We start from the raw sequence: 21490 nt of genomic DNA, 5'->3' as shown, positions 1-21490 counted from the left end.
ACACGCCAAATTCACAACAATGAGCTCATCATAGTTTCACAGTGACGAACTAGGTGCAACGGTTATAAACTTTACGAACAAAATACTTTAGTTTACGAATGTTAATACATGTATATTTCACAATTGTAAACCATAGTCAACGCGATCACTTATGTTTCAGAAGTGTTAAACAATAATTAACACTGAAAACAAACAGTTGGGATTTTTTTTAAACTATGATAAACAACTCTTAACTATATACTTCACGAATGTAAAATTATAGTTTACAAACATAAATCTATATTTATCGGTAAAATCTATAAGAGAGGGATTTGTGTAAGCTTTTTGGCTTGTTTCCCAATCTTATTGTACTTTATGCCGAATACATTTACATGCTTTTGTAAAATATCAATAAATATTGTTTAAACTAAAATCTATAACGTTAACGTTATTTGCATACAAACTTAGATAACCATTCGTAAACTATAATTTACAACCGTTATATATGGTTTTGCAGATGAAAGTTATAGTTTACGAATAGTTAACTATAGTTTACGGTCGAGGTTCGTCAACTATGGTTAACAGTCGATAAACCTAATTTAAAACTATGTTTAACTATTTTTGTGAATTTGGTGTGCCATAATCAATTGGGTTACATTATATAAATAGTGCCTGTTTGGGAGGGTAACAGTTGAAATTGACACCCCGAGAAAACCATTGTCAACCGACGCGAAGCGTCATAGTTTTAAATTAGGTTTATCGACTGTTAACCATAGTTTACGAACCTCGACCGAAAACCATGATTTGCGCGCATGTAACAATTCGTTGTGTTACCCGTTGCCAAGTGTGTTGCTTACGCTGAGGGTATTAGAACGGATTACCAACTGCGTCTAAACCAATCAAATTTCAGTATTTAACATGAAAGTATAATAATAACGCATGTACCTCTGGACAATGAAGCTTACAAAATATTATCTTCGTTACTAAAGGTTATGTTCTCTCACTGGTGGAATGAGAATATATATATATATATATATATATATATATATATATATATATATATATATATATATATATATATATATATATATATATATATATATATATAAAGTTGACCCACAGCAGGTATGTATATGCGAGACAGGGCGTGGGTGTCTGGGTGTGTTACTACTCAGACTTCTTCGGTATCATTCAAAGTTGTGAAACAGAAAGAGCATCGGAATCTCAGAATTATTGCACAATACGATATATTTACATCTACCAAGTATTATTCCCTCTATTTCTTTCGGAAACTTATAGTTAATTCATAGTTCTATAGAAACAGCCCTCTGAAATCTACAAGCCCCGTGTATCGGTAGGTCAAAATCTACAGCGGCTGAAACTGACAAGAAAGTGACAGGACTGAAATTGACACGCCCTGTTTATCGATTGGTCGAGATCTACAACTACCCAAGAAAAATCACGGACTGCACGAAATAATCATGAAGATGTCAGACTCAAAGTCTCAAAAGAGACGATTTGGCTGTTTCATTTAGCAAACGTACTTATGTACATTTACAGTAATTTAGTGAATTTTACTTACTTTTTACGCTCAATTTATTAATAAGTTAAAAGAAAGATGTTAATATAAACAATAAAATGCTTTTCTTTAATGGTTCATGCGGGTTATGAAGGTAGCGATCATTGCAGAAAAAAATACATAACCCGCGAATGAATCACCAAAGAAAACATTTTATTGGTCAAATGATCTCATTGAATGACGGACGTACTGTTCTACCATGGCTTTCACATATGTGTATTTTTATTCGATAATATATATAATCATAGTTAACAGCATATATTTCAAAAATATATTAGCGATTTAAGAAAGAAGAATATGCAACTGCTGACATGGGAACCTGCGATAGGGTGGGGTTAACTAAGGACACAAGAAAAGGGCGAGTTATCTAGCTTTTAACCGGGTGTGGTGCATTCTTCGACGATAGATGGAACTCAGTACGCTTGGTGATAAGTTAACTTGCTTTAAACCGCGATAAAATTACCTGGACCACAGTTAAAAATGTTGAACCTTGGTTTGTTATTTGTAAAACTGAAATGTCAAGGCGACTTGATAGTAAAGAAACATTCTCCGAATGTTGAACCAGTTTTAAAACAATACACGACGTCATACAACTGGCCATCTGACTGATCGTTCGTTCACCGACTTCAATACGTCAGCTGACAATCACTCGACCACCTTTGGGTCGTTCGATAGGATGAAGTCCTACCTGAAAACGGGTTTTGAATTTAAAGGTATACATACCCGACCCCCTCCAAATTTTTTGGATGAGTCTGCCCCCCCCCTCCACCCACTTTTGAAAAAAAAAACGATGCTACGTGCTTGACTTTTGAGAAGAGTAACAATTCGGTGTAATTTTACTTCTTTAGAATTTCAAAGAATTTCATAAATGTATGCGAGAGATACTTGCTTTATCTCATCGATCACACTACAACATTTGTCATCGGCACGGGACTTCCGATTTTGGCCTAAACGGAATCAAATTATGTAGTTTGAGAAAGGTAGGAATCTTTGGTTAGAAGACGGGAAATTGCTAAACTAACGATTATGTATAAATTTGATGTACATTCTTGTACCACAATATCATTACTATGCAAGCATCCTGGTATGGTGTTGATTCTGGATTGTTCAAACATTTACTTCTATCAATAAAGTGATCCAAAAAGGTATGTAAGATCATGGAGAGAAGATGAAAACAAAATCAAATACAATTAATCTACTACGTCCCAGTGTGACATTAGGCGACTATAGTCAGCATGAAGCATCGGGGGCGGGGGGGGGGGGGGGCTCCCTACCCCCACCACTTTTTCCCGGCGCAAACATTTTTCTTAAATTTAGTTTTACATATAAATGAGTGAATGATACGTGCCTGCCAGTGGCTTTATATATAGGAATATAATGGCGAATATCTTTTTATCGCCATCCACATAGACCTTCAATGCTACAACTTGTGATATCATTTATGTAAACACCATGACACACAAATATACTGGATTCAATATTTTTTCTTCAAAATGTGGACTTCATCCCAAACCCAATATTTAATCGAGATATTTAAGTGAGGTATTTGACCCATGGGCCTGTTGTTATTTACTTATCAGTTGACTTTGATACACATTATACACCAGAATCATTATTTTGAAACTTGAGGATTTTTATGAAAGTTACTATATATTATATTTAATATTGATTCGATATTCTCCAAATTGAAGACAGTTGAGAATGCATGAATTAGGTCTACATTCGATAGGTTTTGTGAAAAATCTTTACATGAAGCATATAGTCTAAAATTGCCGATTTATCATCATACAGTTTGTCAATTTTCGACGATTATTCAGCCTACAGCATTAATAAAAAATTTGTAACAGCGTTTTCACTATACAAATTCCCTCCATTAATATAATCAAAAACATACATTAATTAGATATTAACGTGTGACATTTTGACTGTAGGATAGTACAGTTTCATCTGTTAATGTTTAGGACATTGCAAACGTCAGAAAACACGAAACGCGATGCGATTCAAAATACCCCCAATTGTAAACATTGTTTATAGTGTAAATTTTATGGTGTAAGTCAAACATATGCTTCCATTCAGTAAACACGACAGATATGGGTTCCCTTACGCTTCGCAGCGTTTTATATGCAAAAATCTTGATCATTTACTGTTCTAAATTGCAAATTTTAGGAATGAATGGGTCTTGACTCCATCCTAAAAGTACTTTTATTTAAAGGATAATTTTTTTTTCATTTTTATTAATCAATGATTTATCGAAATGGAGTCTATACCCATAATAGGTCAAAATCCGTGGTTTTCACCAAAAACATTTCACTTTTGTTAAATAATTAATGATATAAAACAACCAAAGTTATTCACCATTACTTTAGTGTATCAGCGTAGCTCAGTGAGATCGGCGGAGGCTTGTTGATTAGACTTATCGGATATAAGAGGGTGTTCGAATCATAGCCGTCGTTTTATTTTTAATTTCTGTGATTCAAAGTAAATCATCTTTTTAAAAAATTGATATGAATTTTTTGGGGAAAAAATATTTACTTCCCCCTAGATAACGATCAAATATACGTAATGTTCATAACACTATGTCGCATAAAAATAGCGCTAGCACAGATATGAGATCATGATGTTAACGTTTAGAAAATAAACAAATAAAACAAACGCGATAAGTACAAAGTATAAATGTATATTTTTTAATTTGTCAGTTAATGCTGTTTTATATTATACATATACTGATGTACACTTTCAAATGTAAATTTCTTTTTATATGTACGTATGCCATTCTAACATTCTGGGTGCGGGGGGGTTTGTCAGGCATTGTCCGCTCTTGTTCTTTGAATCTACCCTACCTGAGGATGCTTACATACATTACGCAAGTTCAAGCTTTTCCTGGCCATATTGTTTCTGAGAAGAAGACTTTTGAAAAATACAAACTCAACAATTCTTAATTATATCCCCTTTAAAGAGAGCGTGTCCCTGTGTAAATGTGCTTTTATGCAACTTATATTGTAACAAACAATATATATCGGATCTGCGAAGGTATATGATTTTTATCCAACGAGCTGTGTGTTTTCTACCTTGGCAAGCCTGGCCCTGTCACGCTTTCTTATCCTCGCCCAAATATAGCTTACATTTCAAGACAGTAACCATTTATTTTGTATTTATTGTCAACTCCCTTCACACTAATGTGTTACTGAAAACATTGCAAATTCTGGTCTTGTTGTCCATGAAATATTATCTTGATAAAATCTTCATTTCTAATGGAACATCCCTTCAAAAACAAGCTAAGACTCTAATTTCATCGTGACTTTTTAATATTCATATTCAGCACTTTTCTTCGGCACTATTACAGTCCAGCATACAAAATTACATATAGTAGCATACATACCTTTAATAAATACTCAATTTTACATTATATATTTCATTGAAAACAAAATCAAATAAGCAACAAAATAAAACGTACCTGTACAACTAGATTTTGTAATGCATTGCATCACAATCAATCTCATAAATTTCTAAATATAACAACAAAATTCTTGATTTTAGACAATAAAAACATTGAATTTTTGTCATTTCATGTACATTTCCCAAACATCAAAAATAAATTTTAAAAATATGTCTCATTATTACTTAAAAATTTAAATGTTTTTCAACACACAATTGTTCCAACATATCCAATATCCAAATATTCTTCGAATTCCAAGAGATTAAAGGTCAAAAAGAGGAATGAAAGACAAAGCACTATCTAAATAGAGTAATGTGCACCAATCTCAGTGGTAGGTTCTTTTGATGAAGATTTCCCTTACAGATAGGGATTCCCTGATGAAAGAGGGGTTTTCCCCAATGAGTGAGAGGTTTTCCTGCTGAATGGATGATTGACTTGATGGGTCAGGAATGACTATGACAATATCACTGTGGACTTCCTTCCATGCCCCCATCACCCGGGGATGGCGTCGTAACTTGAGCGGTTATGTCTGGGTTCAGCTATATTGTCTCTCTCTGACTGGTCCCTGTTTTGGTGCTTGTATAATTTGGCTTTGTTAAGTGGTGGACCTATAGAAAGAGGAAAAAATCAAAATAACGTTAGCAGGAAAATTGTCTTGGTAATTTACATGTATAAATATTTTTAAGCTTCATATTAAAAGCATTTACAAAGAAAAGCAATCAAATTACAATCATTTATTAATGTTTGTCTACAACTTTTGAATACCCTATCCCTGCTTTACCAGTAAGTGAAGCTGTCTATAAAATCGGAGATCGGGAGGAAAATTTCCAACAGGGAATATATATTGTCTGTTGTATATACAGTGAAACTCACTGATATAAGGCACAAAAATAAGGAAATAATAACATTTTCTACATTTCTCATATCTTAACTCTTCCTTAAATAATTAAAAGGAATGTTGGGGATGAGGAACTTAAAATTCGTGACCCCAGGACTTGTTCACTAGCTTAATTAAATCTTCTTCATATAATATATTGTATTGTTTTTTTGCTAAAATTCATATGAATTCTAAGCAGTTGTAACATATGTACATAATTATTAACATATTACGCTAGACTCAGAAGCATCTAAGCAGAAGCACACATGTCACTATCAACGTTATACAATATTCTAACAATTATTTTTCGTACATGTACATTCATAGGAGGAGAGACCCTATAAATCAATAAATAACATGTCATTTTACCTTTTTTCATATTGCTGATAATAGAAAGTTAAAATCTAGCATTGTTTTTATACTTCCTTCATAAAAGCTTTTGTTTTAATAATCATACCATCACGTACCTATATAACTAAGTAAAACTGGCAGGAAAATTAATCCATGTGAGGCTCCATATACAACCATGGCCAAGTACATCCGGAAATAGAAGACCTGAAACAGCTGCGATTTGGAGAAAGCCAGCACAATTATTCCTCCCAGCTTGGTCAGTGTAATGCCACTCAGAACCTGAAAAATGTGATACATGGTTTTTACTTCTCAAATGGCGTTACTGTAGATTCCTTATTTCAGACCAGTACTTAATTTCATGATTCTAATTTTTTTTGCATTAAAACGTGAGAATTTAAAATCATGAACACCGATTTTTCATGGTATTTCCTAACAGTTTATATCTGTTAAAATAAAGCAAGATTTTAAAATCCGCGAGATATGCTTCTTGCAATTTTACGCGAATAGTAATTCTTTGCTTTTAATTAGGAATTTACAGTATTTAATTGCGTTGAATTTGGAATAACAACATAATTTTTTTAACAGAAAGTTTCATACTACAATAACATTTAATTAAAATGAACAACAGAACAAGACTCCTGTTGATTTAGAGACACTCACAGAGCTACCCATGTGTGCCAAGGATTCCCGAGCTCGCTCAACTCGAGTGGGCTGTAAACTGACTGCAAACGCTCGAATGATGTGAGCACAGAACTCCACTGATATGCCAATAGCCTGGAAAATAAAACATACAGTGTATGTAAGCATTGTAGACATCTTGATTTCATTTCCTGTACTCTATTAACTAAAGGACTATGTACGGTTTTATGCATTTTTTGCCCCCAAAATCAAAGTTTTAGAAAGAGCTTTAAAAATAAGGTGATAGTTAAAATCATATTGGAAATAAAGGTGTAAAAGGTTATCACCACAGTGACGTCATAATGTAGAAATGACGTCATGAAGATTGCATTATTTTGATAAATTGATGTTTTGCTGCAAAATATGGGTATTTTCCTATGGTTTTTCGAATGGGAAACATCGAGCGCAGGCTTGCTCAAGTACGATTTTTTAATACAATGTGTATGACTATCTGACAAAAAACATATGTGAAAATCGCACTTGAGCAGACCTGCGCTCTATACTTCCGAATGCAAAATTTGGAGAAAAAATGAGAATATTTTCATTTTTTTGCTAATTTGCAGGAATTGGGTCATTTAAGTGACGTCATAGATAAACAGCGAATGACAAATGGTGACTAAAATCAAGATTAAAGTATTAAGCATCCTCTATGCAATGATTTGAGCAGATTTTATTTTTGTACGATAATATTTAAAAATTGGTTGAAATCGGGGGCAGATATTTGACCATACCGCACATAGTCCTTTTAGCTAAGGAACCTGCTATTCTGTCGAGACATTATTTGATTGGTTAAACTAAGAACAGCGAGCCTTACCATGACCAGGTTGACGAGGGACACAGCATTGAGGGTGATGTCCCAGAAGTACATGAGACCCAGGATGTCCACCAGTATCATGCCGATCGTGATGACCACCATGATGGCTGAGAAGAAGTCGAAGCCCAGCAGTAGGAAGGTCACCAGGAAGATGGCGGCAATGCAGATACACAGGTTCTGGATGGTGTCTTTCACAATGGACAGGTACTGCTCATAGAACACGTACCACACACTGGAGAACAGAAAACGCCTCATAGTTCATTATCATTTAAAGTTCAGTGTGGTGTTTCACTTCTTCTATTAAAACATATTCTCAAATGAAATCCAAAAAGAATGGTGATAAACAAATACTGATGAAACACTCAGAAATGGATTATCTCCAACCACAAACATATGGAAGCGACTTGAAGTCCCAACCACTGTTACTTAAGCATTTCAAGCTCTTTCTTAATTTTTAACATCTTTTTCTTTAAAAAAAAATTTTTCTTGGTCAAATGACTTTGCAATAGATAAATGGGGTTTGACAATTAACATGTTTTATTATTTGTACAATCTTTACTTATCTATACTATGTATGGAATACAAAATGGCTTTGTATGACACCTTATATTACCTGTATGGGAACACTTTGATATTGTCGTTATGGAGCATTGTTCTAAGGGTGTTTGTGATGTTGTCTCCTATTTTTCTGGCCATCTTCAGGCCCTCAATGTAATCCTCATTTTCAGTCATAATGGTGTGATATGTCATGAAATAGGTTGCTAAAATCATAGAAATATGAATCTTAAAAAATTGTTGACAAAAACTTAAACAAATGACAGTCTCTTGATGAAACTGACAGAATACCTACCTCCGACATCTGTTTTGTTGTTGATGAGATTAACTCCACTTCCATAGGCAGCATGTCCTCTGTGAAAAAAAATACAAAGATCAATTTGTTTACATTGTATACAATCTGGAAGGGACAATCTAAAGACAGAAATTTAACAGCAGGAATAAATGCACACAAAGTCTCCTACCCTTTAGCACATTTGAGCCCCGGGTTGTCCTTCAAGAACCATGGAAGATATTTCATGAAATCTTTTTCATTCGGCCTCCCATGAATTGATTTTCCCATTGGACACCCAATACATACAGAAGAGTTGTCTAGAAAAAAATATATACAAATCAGCAAGATTTACAAGTACATGATCACAATCCCTTAACTTTTTCTCAACCTTTACATGCACTAATCAACATTGTTACTGAATCAGTCATTATCAGGTACAGAATCGTTGTAAACAAATGGTATATGGTTGTCTCATGGTGGCTTTTCATAAATTTCCTTGGTACCCCTTACCCAAAAATAATCATCCCAGCAAACAAGGAAAAACAGTTTTTATTCAAGTGAATCAAGAAAGTAAGATCCCATTGAACCATTACAAAATTCTCCACCCACAAAAAATGACCCCCTTAAAGTTAACTGATTCCACAGTATGTTATGATGGAGGGAGTATGTTTACCTGTGTGTTATGATGAAGGGTGTATGTTTACCTGTGGAGGGTGTATGTTTACCTGTGTGTTATGATGGAGAGTGTATGTTTACCTGTGGAGGGTGAATGCTTACCTGTGTTATGATAGAGGGTGTATGTTTACCTGTGTGTTATGATGGAGGATGCATGTTTACCTTTGGAGGGTGTATGTTTACCTGTGTGTTATGATGGAGGGTGTATGTTTACCTGTGGAGGATGTATGTTTACCTGTGAAGGGAGTATGTTTACCTGTATGTTATGATGGAGGGTGTATGTTTACCTGTGGAGGATGTGTGTTTACCTGTGGAAGGAGTATGTTTACCTGTGGAGGATGTATGTTTACCTGTGGAGGGAGTATGTTTACCTGTGTGTTATGATGGAGGGTGTATGTTTACCTGTGGAGGGTGTATGTTTACCTGTGAAGGGAGTATGTTTACCAGTGTGTTATGATGGAGGGTGTATGTTTACCTGTGGAGGGTGTATGTTTACCTATATGGAGTTATATGTTTTCCTGTGGAGGGTGTATGTTTACCTGTGGAGGGTGTATGTTTACCTGTGTATTATGATAGCGGGTGTATTTTTACCTGTGTGTTATAATGGAGTGTGTATGTTTACCTGTGGAGGGTGTATGTTTACCTGTGTGTTATGATGGAGTGTGTATGCTTACCTGTGTGTTATGATGGAGGGTGTACGCTTACCTGTGTGTTATGATGGAGTGTGTATGTTTACCTGTGTGTTATGATGGAGTGTGTAAGTTTACCTGTTGAGGGACAGAACTGGTGGGAGGACTTGGTCTCCCTACAGCATGGGGGGTCTCCACCTGGGGACAGCCAACTCAGGTAGTCATCTAGCCAGGACGATGTAGGCTGGGCTATCCTAGAGCTGAAAATGAAAATTACTTTTTATATCACTATGTAACTTATATCCAAGGGGTTCAATACCATGTATTTCTAAGCTCACAAAACTATGATATGGAAACAAAATATTGTTTAAATTTGTAAACTTCTGAGCATTCTGTTCCAAAACTTACTAATTGGACTGTAGAGACGCTGTGTAGATCTGTCCGACCAGGGAGTTCTGTGGACAGCCATTCCCTCCACAGATGGAGTTCTGGCCTTCCACTGACTTGTAATCCTGTCCTTGTTCAACCACAAAATAAACGGGGGCTCCAGTGTGGAGATAAGCACTCAGGTTTTTGAAATAATCCAAAACATAGGAATCCTGAATTTGAAAATTGTAAATTAATTACAATTCACTGAATTAGACAGTATCTCTGGCATAGCCCATTAGATTGTATTGCTTGCACATTACATACTTGAGAAAAGACTTTAAAAAGAATACAAGTACTAAAATAAATGTTCAACTTTCATGGTGAATTATTTACTAAAAGATAATGTTATATGAAAAATTAATAGAAATCAATTCATCAATTCAAAAATATATGAGTAAATAAAAAGAAAAAAAATTTAAAGAGAGCTCTTACATCAGGCATGGAAAGTTTCTGATCCAGACCAATTCCTACATTGTGAATGACTGCTCCACTAATGCAAAAGTAGGTCACAAAAATTGACATCTAAAAATAGAAAAAAATACATGTACATGTTTACAAAGAGTAACAAAATCAAAGATATCTAAAATCACCATCATTAAAAATCTGTGTGTTGCGCAGACAGTGAACCACTTGTTATAGATTAGTGTGGGAAGCGGTGAACCTATCACCACAGTCTTGTGTGGTAGGCGGTGAACCAATTCTTTTAGTGGTAGTTGGTGAACATATCAAAGATTTCTGTGGTAGTCGGTGAACATATCATAGATTTTTGGGGGTTGTGGGTTACCCTATCATAGATTTGTGTAGTAGGCAGTGAACCTATCATATATCTGTGTGGTGGGCGGTGAACCTACCACTATCGGTCGCACCCACTCCTTCAGCAGGAGGTGAGAGTAGTAGTCCTTGACCAACTTATACAGGAATCCCTCACTGTCTTTGTCCCCAGATTTCTGGTTCCCCATTTTGACGAAGCAACACATGTCAAGTCTGTTACCCTGTTCAATGTATGTAGAAAATTAAATCATAATGCATTAAGGCCACAAAAAATCTACACAAAGCAAATTACAAAACAAATAACAAGGTCAATTCAAGCACAATTTGTTGAAAACGAAAAGAAATTCTGCAATAAACTGATCAATGACATATAAATGATTTCTTTAGTTGTTCCTGTTGTGTACCTTTTGCCTCTTGGCATCAAGTGTCATAAGTGCAATGAAAACTGTAATCTGAAGTAGGAAATCAAAGAGGACGGCCATTGCAGCGTAAAGGGAGAACACCCTCACAGCAGGCATATTTGTCAAAGCTCCTAAAATGTCAAATTAAAGGAATCATGTAAACATGTACTTATAGGTAGTATTAAAGCATGCAAAATCTGACTTTAAGATTTTGCGAGGATCTGAAATGTTTTGACTAAATCATTGGCAAAATTGAAAACTTCTGCTTGCCTAAGAAGAACGCGATGGATTCCGAGAAGCTGGACAGCATCATGCTCGGCCCGACCTGCCCCAGAATTCTACCGATCTGCTCCTCCGTAGTTTCTCCAGGCCTCTGCTTGTCTCTCTGTAAGAAATCAAAGGACAACCCTAAAGCATATTTAATGTGTCTCTTAATACCCTGCTTCCAAGAGCAAGCTTATTTTTAAGAATAGGCTTATTTCCAATTGAAAAGAGTATTAAAAATGATTTTGTGAACTTAGTATTTGTTAGGCAATTTTGTGAACAAAATAATACATAATCTTACAGAAAATATCCTAAATATAGCACATTCAATATATTTTCTTACATTATTGTTTTCTGCAAATAAGAAGCTTATTTTCAAGAATTGCTGATGATTAAAAGTCTCTATAACTAAAGATTTTAAAAGAGCATTATTTTGCATACACAGATGTACTGCAATCTGAGGCTGAATATTTTCTTTGTACATTGTAATTACCTGAAATGTTTGCACCAATATAAAGATGTTGTCCACACCAACAGCCAGCACCAGGAACGGTACGACCTCAATGATGATGAGAGTGGCCGCTATTCCACAGTAGCTGAAGAGACCCAGGGACGAGGAGACGGACAGCAGTACAATCAACACACCGGCCAGACCCAGGGTGATCTTAGCATCCACCTGTGTACAGACAGTAGAGAATATCAAATGTAAGCTAGACCAACACATCTGTGGAACCAGATCTTATAACCCTCCTTGTCCACAGAGAGGAAATCATACTTGCATTAAATATATGCCATAAATTACAATTTACTGCAAGTCATACATTATCTGGGATAGAATGATTCCCACAAAACCACACATTACAGAGGTAAAGCTTTAGAATATACCAGCATTTTGGGCAGAGAGCAGTCGACACAATCGCCGTACTGTCCGAGCGTGAGTGCGATATAACCAAACATGATGAGGTAGGAGGCGAGTATGGTCAGAACGTCCGAGTCACTCTCCCTGTTAATCTCGTCCTCAATGGAGCGCTGAAACAAACCAAAACACAGTCAAATTTACAGTAGTTTTTTATATTTACACAAAGCCTACCTCTTCAGAGAAGGACACAGTCATGTGTACATTAAAGGACTATATATGGTATTGGCCTAAAATGGCCCCCTAAAAGGAATATCATTATTTTACTGTAATTCTTTGTTTTCTTTGTACAGATATATATGTGATGTTTTAACTTAATGTTCATTTTGATTCAAGTGCCCACAATTTAGAAATACGGCATTGTAAAGACAGCCTTTTCCGTCCATTTTTGCATTTTAGCATAAAAAAAGCTTGTTTTCAAGAAGATTTTCTTTCAGGAAACATAGAGCGCATGCTTGAACCAACAAAATATTTTAATCAGAGATGTATCTAGCCAAGACTAATAAGTGACAAAAAATTTGTCCTGGTTCAAGCATGCGCTCTATATTTCCCATTCGTAAAAAGATGAGAAAAATGTCAATTTTGACTGATTTTGATTGAATTTTTGAAATAGCGTCACTTCTGACGTCATATACTGCAAGTCAGTGCAAATAAATCAAACAAATATGTGAAAAATATATTTTATATGAACTCTTCTAAATTATAACATAACATTTTATTGTAACCGAAACACTTCAAAAAATGGTGAATTATGGGGGCTAAATTTAACTCTTATCATATATAGTTCTTTCCTAGTTGTACAAAAAGCCTACCTCAGAGGAGAAGGACACAGTCATGTTGGGACTGGAGAAAGACCTCATCTTCTCAATAAACACTTTTTCCCATGCCTCTGCCTTCTTGTTCTTTTCTTCGGCCAAGTGATTATTCACAACAAAAGTTATCACCAAGGCTTCAGAAGACTTGTAGTCATTTCCTGAAAATGTATTAATGTCGCATTCTACAGCAGTTCCATCTAACATTGATATAGAACAATGTTTTCGAATAAACTTTACTAAGTTTCTCTTTTTTTGTCTATTCATGAGTAACAGTTATTATATAATCACATTACTCAACTTTGCCATTTCTCCAAGAGTAACCATGATAAGAATAAATTTAAAAGCTAGAGAATTTACACACATATAGGTGGGTTTATATAGCGTTAACTGTCCAACCTAGTTTATATGAGTATAAATTCTGTGGCTTTAGAATTCATCCCATTAATTTAATAACTTTTAATCAAATACAAAAATAGAGAAGACTTGGGCTGATTTTAAATATAAATGAATTTTTCAGCATATTAAGCTATTGTATCATCAGCAAAAAAGTTTGTACAAGTGCAACCTTTTTTCTTTAACCAATGAAATAGAGCGTTACATACCATTATTAACCAATGAGATAGAGAGTACTGATTTTGAATTCTACCTTTGTATCCTCCCAGTGAGATCCAGGGAAATATTGGCTGACCACTCTCTGCCAGACAGCTCATGTTCAGACCTACTGTGTCCTGTGTTGATGCAGGTGCCCTGATAGGAAGAAAACACCTCAACATAACAACGAAGTCAAACAAAGCCATCTGTACCATCTCAAAAATGTCTACATCTGTACATAGCTATGTTGATGGTTAAGTGTAGAAGATAAATTCTTGACAGTCAAGGATTACTGAGCCAGAATGTATCATTGCAGCCAATGAGTAGTTGTCTAACTTTGACTGTTAAACCATGATTAATCTAAGGAGCAGTTATGCGAAAGAAAAGTTGTAATTGAAACAGTACCAATTAAACAATCGATAGTCCTTCTGTGGACTCTCAACTAGTAACAAAAGACCTCCATTAAAAACAGTTTCCTTAAAAAAAACCTGAAACTGATATCCAAGCAATACAAAGTCAATGATTAAAGCTGACAGTACAAATAAATACAAGGCTGCCATCAGATTTATGTATATACTTACTGCAAACAGTAACGGAGATGATCTATGTAGTCGGCTACGACGAAGAATCCGTAGCTGTCCATCACGACCTTGTCGATGTTGGTGTGGTTGTTCTGATAGTACTGGAGGATGCTCTGGATGGTACACTTGGTGTTGTCGGGGGCCAGGGGCTGGAAACAGATGTCCTCCAGGGTGACTGTCTCCCCATTGTACTCAGCGGTCAGATTCTGAATGGCCAGCTGAAGGTCCAGTACCTGGGGGAGTGGGGAATCAGAGGGGTACTTGTGGTTAGTGTCAAACTTAATTAGGCCAGTCTTGGGCAATACTTTCAAAAAAAACTTCTTATGACAAATTTTAAGAATATCATTAATTGACTAGCTACTTTATGTTTTAACCTCCAGTAAAATATGCTTGAAGTGATTGAAATACTTTAATTTTGAATACATGGGTTTGCATTTTTGTGCAATGAGAATCACTATAGGAGATTGAAAGTGTTAAGGACTTAGTTCTTTTGTTTAACACAACTCAGATTGATAAAATTTAAACTTACTTCATTCACTTGTTCAAGTTATCTTAGTTTAACAAAAGCCATTAAATTTTTACCATATGTAGAAACTCCTTATCAAATATGCTGGTATAATTGACAGTGTCCACGGAGGGGGGCGGGTTTTTGTGTACAACATTTGTGTGGTTGTTGGGTCGAGTAATAATTAGCTGCTCTGTTCTGTAGAATGGCCTACAATTCACAAACAATATATTAAATGCTGAAGTTTCCTTAAAAATGTAATAATGAGCCGTTATTTTATGCCCATACATGTATATACTTCATTCCTTGAAATTTGACCTTCAATTTTCCTGTTTCCTCCTATACTGGTTAATTTCCTACTCATTAAACTATAATAAAGATAATAAATGCTCGAGCCTTGTAAATGAGTTCACTACAATTTAACTAACTGAAACATGGTTATCAAATGTTATCATTGTTTATCAAGTGACACAGCAATTCTGTACAAACTATGTGACTATGGTAACCTCTATCATCAATAAACAATACCGTACCCAAAATGAGAATCAAAGTAGTCCCGCTCTGTGCGTGCCTGACTGTCTTTGGCCGACCACAACTTCACGGGGTCAGTGGTCACCTGGAACACGGAGATTCCCGCAGACAGGGCACCAGCTACTGCCAGACCGACCACCATCACTAGAATGGGATGTCGGGCACAAAATGTTCCCCAGGCGTGGAAGAACGACTCCAAAAGTGTCTCCATCCATGATCCAGTTTTCTCCAGGCAGCTGATATCTGCGTGGGAGACTTTGGGGGCATTGATCCTCTGGGCTCCAGGTCTGGGTCTCTTCTTGCCGTCACCGTTCACACAGAAGACTCCACTGTAATCTCCATCCTCATCCTCAAGTCGAGAATACTGCGAATCCATAACATCCAAAGAGTTTCGAACCAATATATTATAGCAAATGACATATATGAAGAAGAATAGATTGAAAACCAGACAAACAATGGCAAATGCAAAGTAGTAGCAATCAATGTGGAGGATTTTGCAGGGTTCTGGCTTTGGGGGGATGGGTGGCACAGGGGCACAGCTTGCCTCACAGTCCTGACAACTGCACACCGACCGGTTCTTATATGACTGGTTACAGCCAGTGATGGTGTAGTTCATTGGAACGTATGTGGTATTACCTTGTGTCACATTTTTATCTCCAATTGCAAAATTGATAGTGAAAGGGGTGTGGCCATTAGCTGTCGATCCCATGTAGCTGAGCCAGAGTTCTGCTGAACATTGGTCTGCAGGCCGCCCACAGAAGACACTTAAAGCTTTCTCATTGGCTGACGGCATTTGAACATCTTTGCACGAGTTGAACATTCCGTTGGCATATTCGTTTGTTAGATAGTAGTTTACTGCTTTGACAGCTGTTTTGTTGGCTGGTGTAACTTCTGTTCCATTTGACTGCAGAAATCTGCTTTGGTGGGGCCCACAAGTCAGGTAGCAGTACAAGTTGAGGAAGTTGTTGTAGCAGGATGGGCATCGGAGAAAGAACTGCTGGGGAAGCCCCATGTTGGACTGCAAGGTGTGGAGCTGATTCACATCACAGCATGTCTTGGTCTGGTTACCTGAAATGGAGGAGTTACCATTCCTGATTACCACCGACAAAATCTTTTTTCAGAGAGAGAGAGAGAGAGAGAGAGAGAGAGAGAGAGAGAGAGAGAGAGAGAGGAGGGATATCTTTTTAATGATATAATTTTGTTTTTTTTGTTTTTTTACATCTTAAATAGTAATTTAATTGCTAGGAAATTGAATTCATTTTTGCTATGATTTGGAATGTGAAAGAACTTCAATCATTAATGCCATAACTGCAAATGCAGACTAAACATGAACCTATGAACATGGTAAAAACTACTTAGTTTTAAAAGTTTCTTCACAAATATAAATTGTCAACTATGACTATGAACAGAAGTAGATTAACTAATTGTAATATGAACTTCGACTTGTCAAGTTCTAACTTACCTGTGACGAGATCTGGACAGTAAGTCCGGAGAATATCCATACCGACCGGATCTTCCATCACCTTTGGGGGTCCATTATATTGACAGTTAATTTTGCCTGAGGGCGTATTTTCACATTCCCCATACCAAATACACTGACCCTCCTCCTCCGCCTGTCAAAACAATGTTGTAGATTTGCAATCATCAAGAAAGTCCTTCAAGTTAAGAATAACTACTGTAAACAAACTTTGGTTTTGGATGACTTTACTTAGACATTCATCAGAGGTAAACTACATTGTGACTGCACCCATAGGTAGATAAAGTTTATAACTTTTGGGTGTATGTTCAAATTGTTTTTTGGAAAATCTCTTTTTTTTTCTACAAGTGATCCTTTAAAAGTATGATGACCTGAAAATTGTTGCTAGTTCAAGGTACTTATTCTCCTTGTACAGAAAAACAACAAATTAAGCTGGGTCTACAAAAGTCACATGTTATAACACTTACAGTAAACACTCTTGTTAAATCTTCAAATCTGAGAGCAAACTACTTTACCTAGTGTATACAGATAAATACGATAAACCAACTACATAGCCACAAAATGAGATATATACACCCCTGTATGTATTCCAAAACCCAATCATATTCCTTAATTATGTAGGCTTTGTCTGTACAGAAGGATTGAAATACCATAACAGTACAACAATACAGAGAATGGACATTTTGTGTAGACTGATTTTGCACTTTGGACATGGCTTCCATAAATATCTTGTAGTTATCTTTCAGGCATTAACCCTGGTCAACTGGAGCAACAACACTGACTACCCTACAAACTGTGTGTGGGACTTTCATGAATCCTCAGTGACTGCATGATTACATAAGGTTATAAGTTAACACACTTAACATGTGATGTTGCAGTGATTTACACCTGGTGTAACAGGTAAATGTATAGGTAAATGTGTTAGTGAGCCCTGACCTAAAACTGAAGATCACATGTACATGTGCACCTATGATAACAGCATCAGAAACTGGGGTATACATTGTTTTGTTATACACTGAACTCAGAACTATATCTAATCAGGCCTTTTATCTAGCTTCCTCCCTGGTGAGAATAATCACTATAAGTAAACCATTGACAAATACACACAGAACAAACAGTATGTCTGACAATACATGTATGATGTAGATATGAATTTATTTTGATTACCGGTAAACTCAATAAGAATCAAAGTAGATGTTAGAGTCAAATTTTTTAATTTACTTAAAAAAAAAAGAAAGGTTATGGATCATGTAGATCTACATCATTTTAATTTGCAAATTATGTGACACATGTCAGAAAAAGGAAATGGAAATAGGGTACAATGGTTCATACTTGTATCTCTTTAAACAGTTGTATTTCTTAACTTTTTTAATCATGGTAAGTCCTCTAATCATATCTCTACATCTTACTCCTAAGTTGATTTTGCAAATAAGCATATATCATTGTATATAAGTGAACATGGTATTCTTTTAAAATTTACTATTGTAATTCACTCGACACAAAAATGGTAAAAAAGCTTAAGTAATATGTGAAAATGTTTTTGCTTCTAAATTTAAGTAATTATATGCATCATTTATATGAACAAACTTTAGATAAAAAAAAAAAAAAATTTTTCAAAGGGAAATTTTTAAAGTTATAGTTGTTAGGGAATTCTAAAATTAATATATAAAGGATTTCCTTGTTTAAAAATACAGGGGCTAAAAAAATAGATGAATAAAATAACGCAAAAGCCTATTTAATGATCATGATTATTTCGGTTTAACACACATGTATTGATGTTTCAGTTTAATACATATGTATGTATTTAAACAGGTGTTAAATGAACTGCTATAATATATTTAAATTTCCCTTGTAAATTAATAAAAATCACTTGGGAGCATAATCATAGTGACAGGAGTCCTTCTCAAATTTGGGCTTTTGATATTCCTCTGTAAATATATCACATTTTTTTGTTGGCAACAATTGTTAATGAATTGTCTGATTTCAGGGATTGAAAAAAGAATTTGTGGAGCACATGGCTCAGTTATCATAGATGTAAGGCCAGTAACCCAAAGGTCGCGGGTTCTTGAAAGCCACAACGTGGTCACTTGATGTTGTTTGTGTACCCTTAGACAAGACACTTCAATGCCTCAATCCCCCAGCTGGAATACGGTACCATCTTATGTTAGTGGTTAACCTGTGATGGAATGGTGTCCCATCAAAGGGGAATCGAAGACTCTCATCCACTTAACACCATGAAAACCAGGGATAAGCATTGCCTTATGCGCCTCATGGCTCAGAGAAAGATGAAATTTTTAACTTAATTTGAATTTTTGATAAAATTGCATGATCCTTCAGAGACAGAAATAATTTTGTGTTAATAAACCTTTATTTCCTACATGCATACAATTTGAGTCTTTTCCTGCACCTGCATGCTCACAAAATTTAATTGACCAAAAGAGTCATTCATAATATATTCAGAGACATGGAGTCAAGTGAAGTCACACCCAAACTGACTCATAATCCATTGGTCCGGTGGTAAACAATGATACTTGGATTGTAAATATAAAAGACACGCTGTTAAGGTTAGGTTTTCATATAATTACAAATGATTAAGAAATTATGAGATAACTGAATGAAGAATTTTTTATAATTTAATGCCATCTCCTATAAGTTTGCCAAAGAGGTCCCTATATTAACATTTGATAGAAAATTCCTGTTTACATCCAATCTTATCTTTAAAAAACCAATTAATTATATTGACAAATTTACAAATTCTTCTCACTCTTTGAAGACAGGCATAATATCATAAAAGTCATTTTTACTCAGACTGATTGATTACAAGTCGGTTTGGGTACGAGTCTGGTTACGAGTTGACTGTAATTCAGAGACATACATGTATATATAAGTTTATAACAGCATATACATCCCTGATTTGTCAGAGTATTTGTCCATATAAATTGATATTATGTGCATTATATCTCTGTGGAGATATAAACCAATGTGGGAAAAATATGACTCCCATTTAGTACAGTATCAAGGGTATCGGGTGCGTTCGCCCTATCCACATGTTCGCCTTAGTTTGTTCGCTCTAGGTCCCTTCGCTCTTATTATTGTTTGCCTTAAACCTCGTTCGCTCCTTGTTTATAAATAATCCATATTATAAGTTATTTCATTTACTTTTACCTTAAAACTTGTTAACTTTTGTAAATTTTTTGTATATTCTATGTTTTTCCTTCATCAAAAAAAGATGTATTTGGTATAATTGTGAGATTTTATTTCTGTAAATTGTCGATAACCGTCTTGTTTTTATAATGATTCGCTTGGTGGTTTTTTTAAACAAAACAAATAAAAAATTTGAGACTTTAATTGGCTAATTCAGAAGCTTAGCAGATGATTATCACCTATTCTATCTTTGAAGAATTTACATAACACAATCCTTTGATCTCTAAATGAGATATATACGGAGATGGAACATGAAACTGTATCAAACTTAATTTAATTATCATCTACCCCTAATTAATAATAAGATCGTAAGATCTTTTCACTCATTACAAATTTCATAATTATGATATGGTTATATTATGAGGTAAATTTTAAAATAATTACAAAATAAAAACAGAAGAAAATCAAATATAGCAACATTTCAAAAAAAAGAAAATAAATCAATTCACAAGTTTTCGTAACAATATAATGGCACCGTCAGTCAAATGGTGATTATTATTATGTTTAAATTGACCAGAATACACAAATATATATAAATAAATTAATCCTATATAAAATTAAGGCGAACAGACCCAGTACTAACAGCGTCAAGAGCGAGCGGACCTAGGGCGAACGAAAACTAGAGAGAAAGGCGTCAATGGCGAACGCGTTTTAGAGCGCATGAACAGCCAATCATTTAGTACCTAATGTGTGAAGGGCACCATATAGTCAATTGCGACCATCAAATGGGGGTAAGACACCAACCAAAGATGGGCTATGCCCAACCCAATAATATAAAAATTCTTTGTTACAATTTGAGTTGACAGTCATAGTCTCCATTAAAAACCTGTCATTAATTTGGTGAATCTGATTCATACCATACAACCATTAGATGTAAAAAGACTTCATAAAATTTACAATTGTTGTAATTACCTCATTATAAGATGTTGCTATCCCACATAGGCATATCACCATAAAAAACACAGACGTCTTGTAAATATTTCTTTCGAACAGAGACATCCTCTCACACTAGTTGCAGCAAAATAAGTGGAAAATGATCGTATAATGTTGGACCTTGGACTCTCTATAAGTTACATAGTAACTTCGACGCTGATTCAGTCATGAGATGGCCTGATCCGAGAGTTGGTAAAACTAGGCAGCTAAACTTAAGGCCGGGTT

The 21490-nt window shown here is 35.3% G+C and overlaps 1 protein-coding gene across 1 annotated transcript; it reads right to left on the bottom strand.

Annotated features, from left to right (window-relative positions):
• Nucleotides 1-4845: 4845 nt before the first annotated feature.
• On the bottom strand, nucleotides 4846-21461 carry LOC128165987 (NPC intracellular cholesterol transporter 1-like). The gene is made up of 22 exons (XM_052830913.1): nucleotides 21245-21461; nucleotides 17114-17264; nucleotides 15654-16719; nucleotides 15198-15330; nucleotides 14616-14848; nucleotides 14090-14190; nucleotides 13441-13601; nucleotides 12598-12741; nucleotides 12206-12388; nucleotides 11719-11833; nucleotides 11452-11579; nucleotides 11128-11268; nucleotides 10709-10798; nucleotides 10256-10446; nucleotides 9986-10107; nucleotides 8734-8860; nucleotides 8565-8623; nucleotides 8328-8475; nucleotides 7715-7946; nucleotides 6883-6996; nucleotides 6339-6501; nucleotides 4846-5602 (listed from the first exon to the last, which is right to left on the bottom strand). Exons 1-22 carry the CDS (start codon nucleotides 21329-21331, stop codon nucleotides 5487-5489), a joined length of 4005 nt encoding a protein of 1334 aa, XP_052686873.1. The 5' UTR covers nucleotides 21332-21461; the 3' UTR covers nucleotides 4846-5486.
• Nucleotides 21462-21490: the final 29 nt, after the last annotated feature.

This window comes from Crassostrea angulata, chromosome 1, assembly GCF_025612915.1.
Source record: "Crassostrea angulata isolate pt1a10 chromosome 1, ASM2561291v2, whole genome shotgun sequence".
Lineage (NCBI taxonomy): Eukaryota > Metazoa > Mollusca > Bivalvia > Ostreida > Ostreidae > Magallana > Magallana angulata.
Note: the sequence above shows the minus strand (reverse complement) of the source record. Positions and strands in the feature narration are given on the sequence as shown.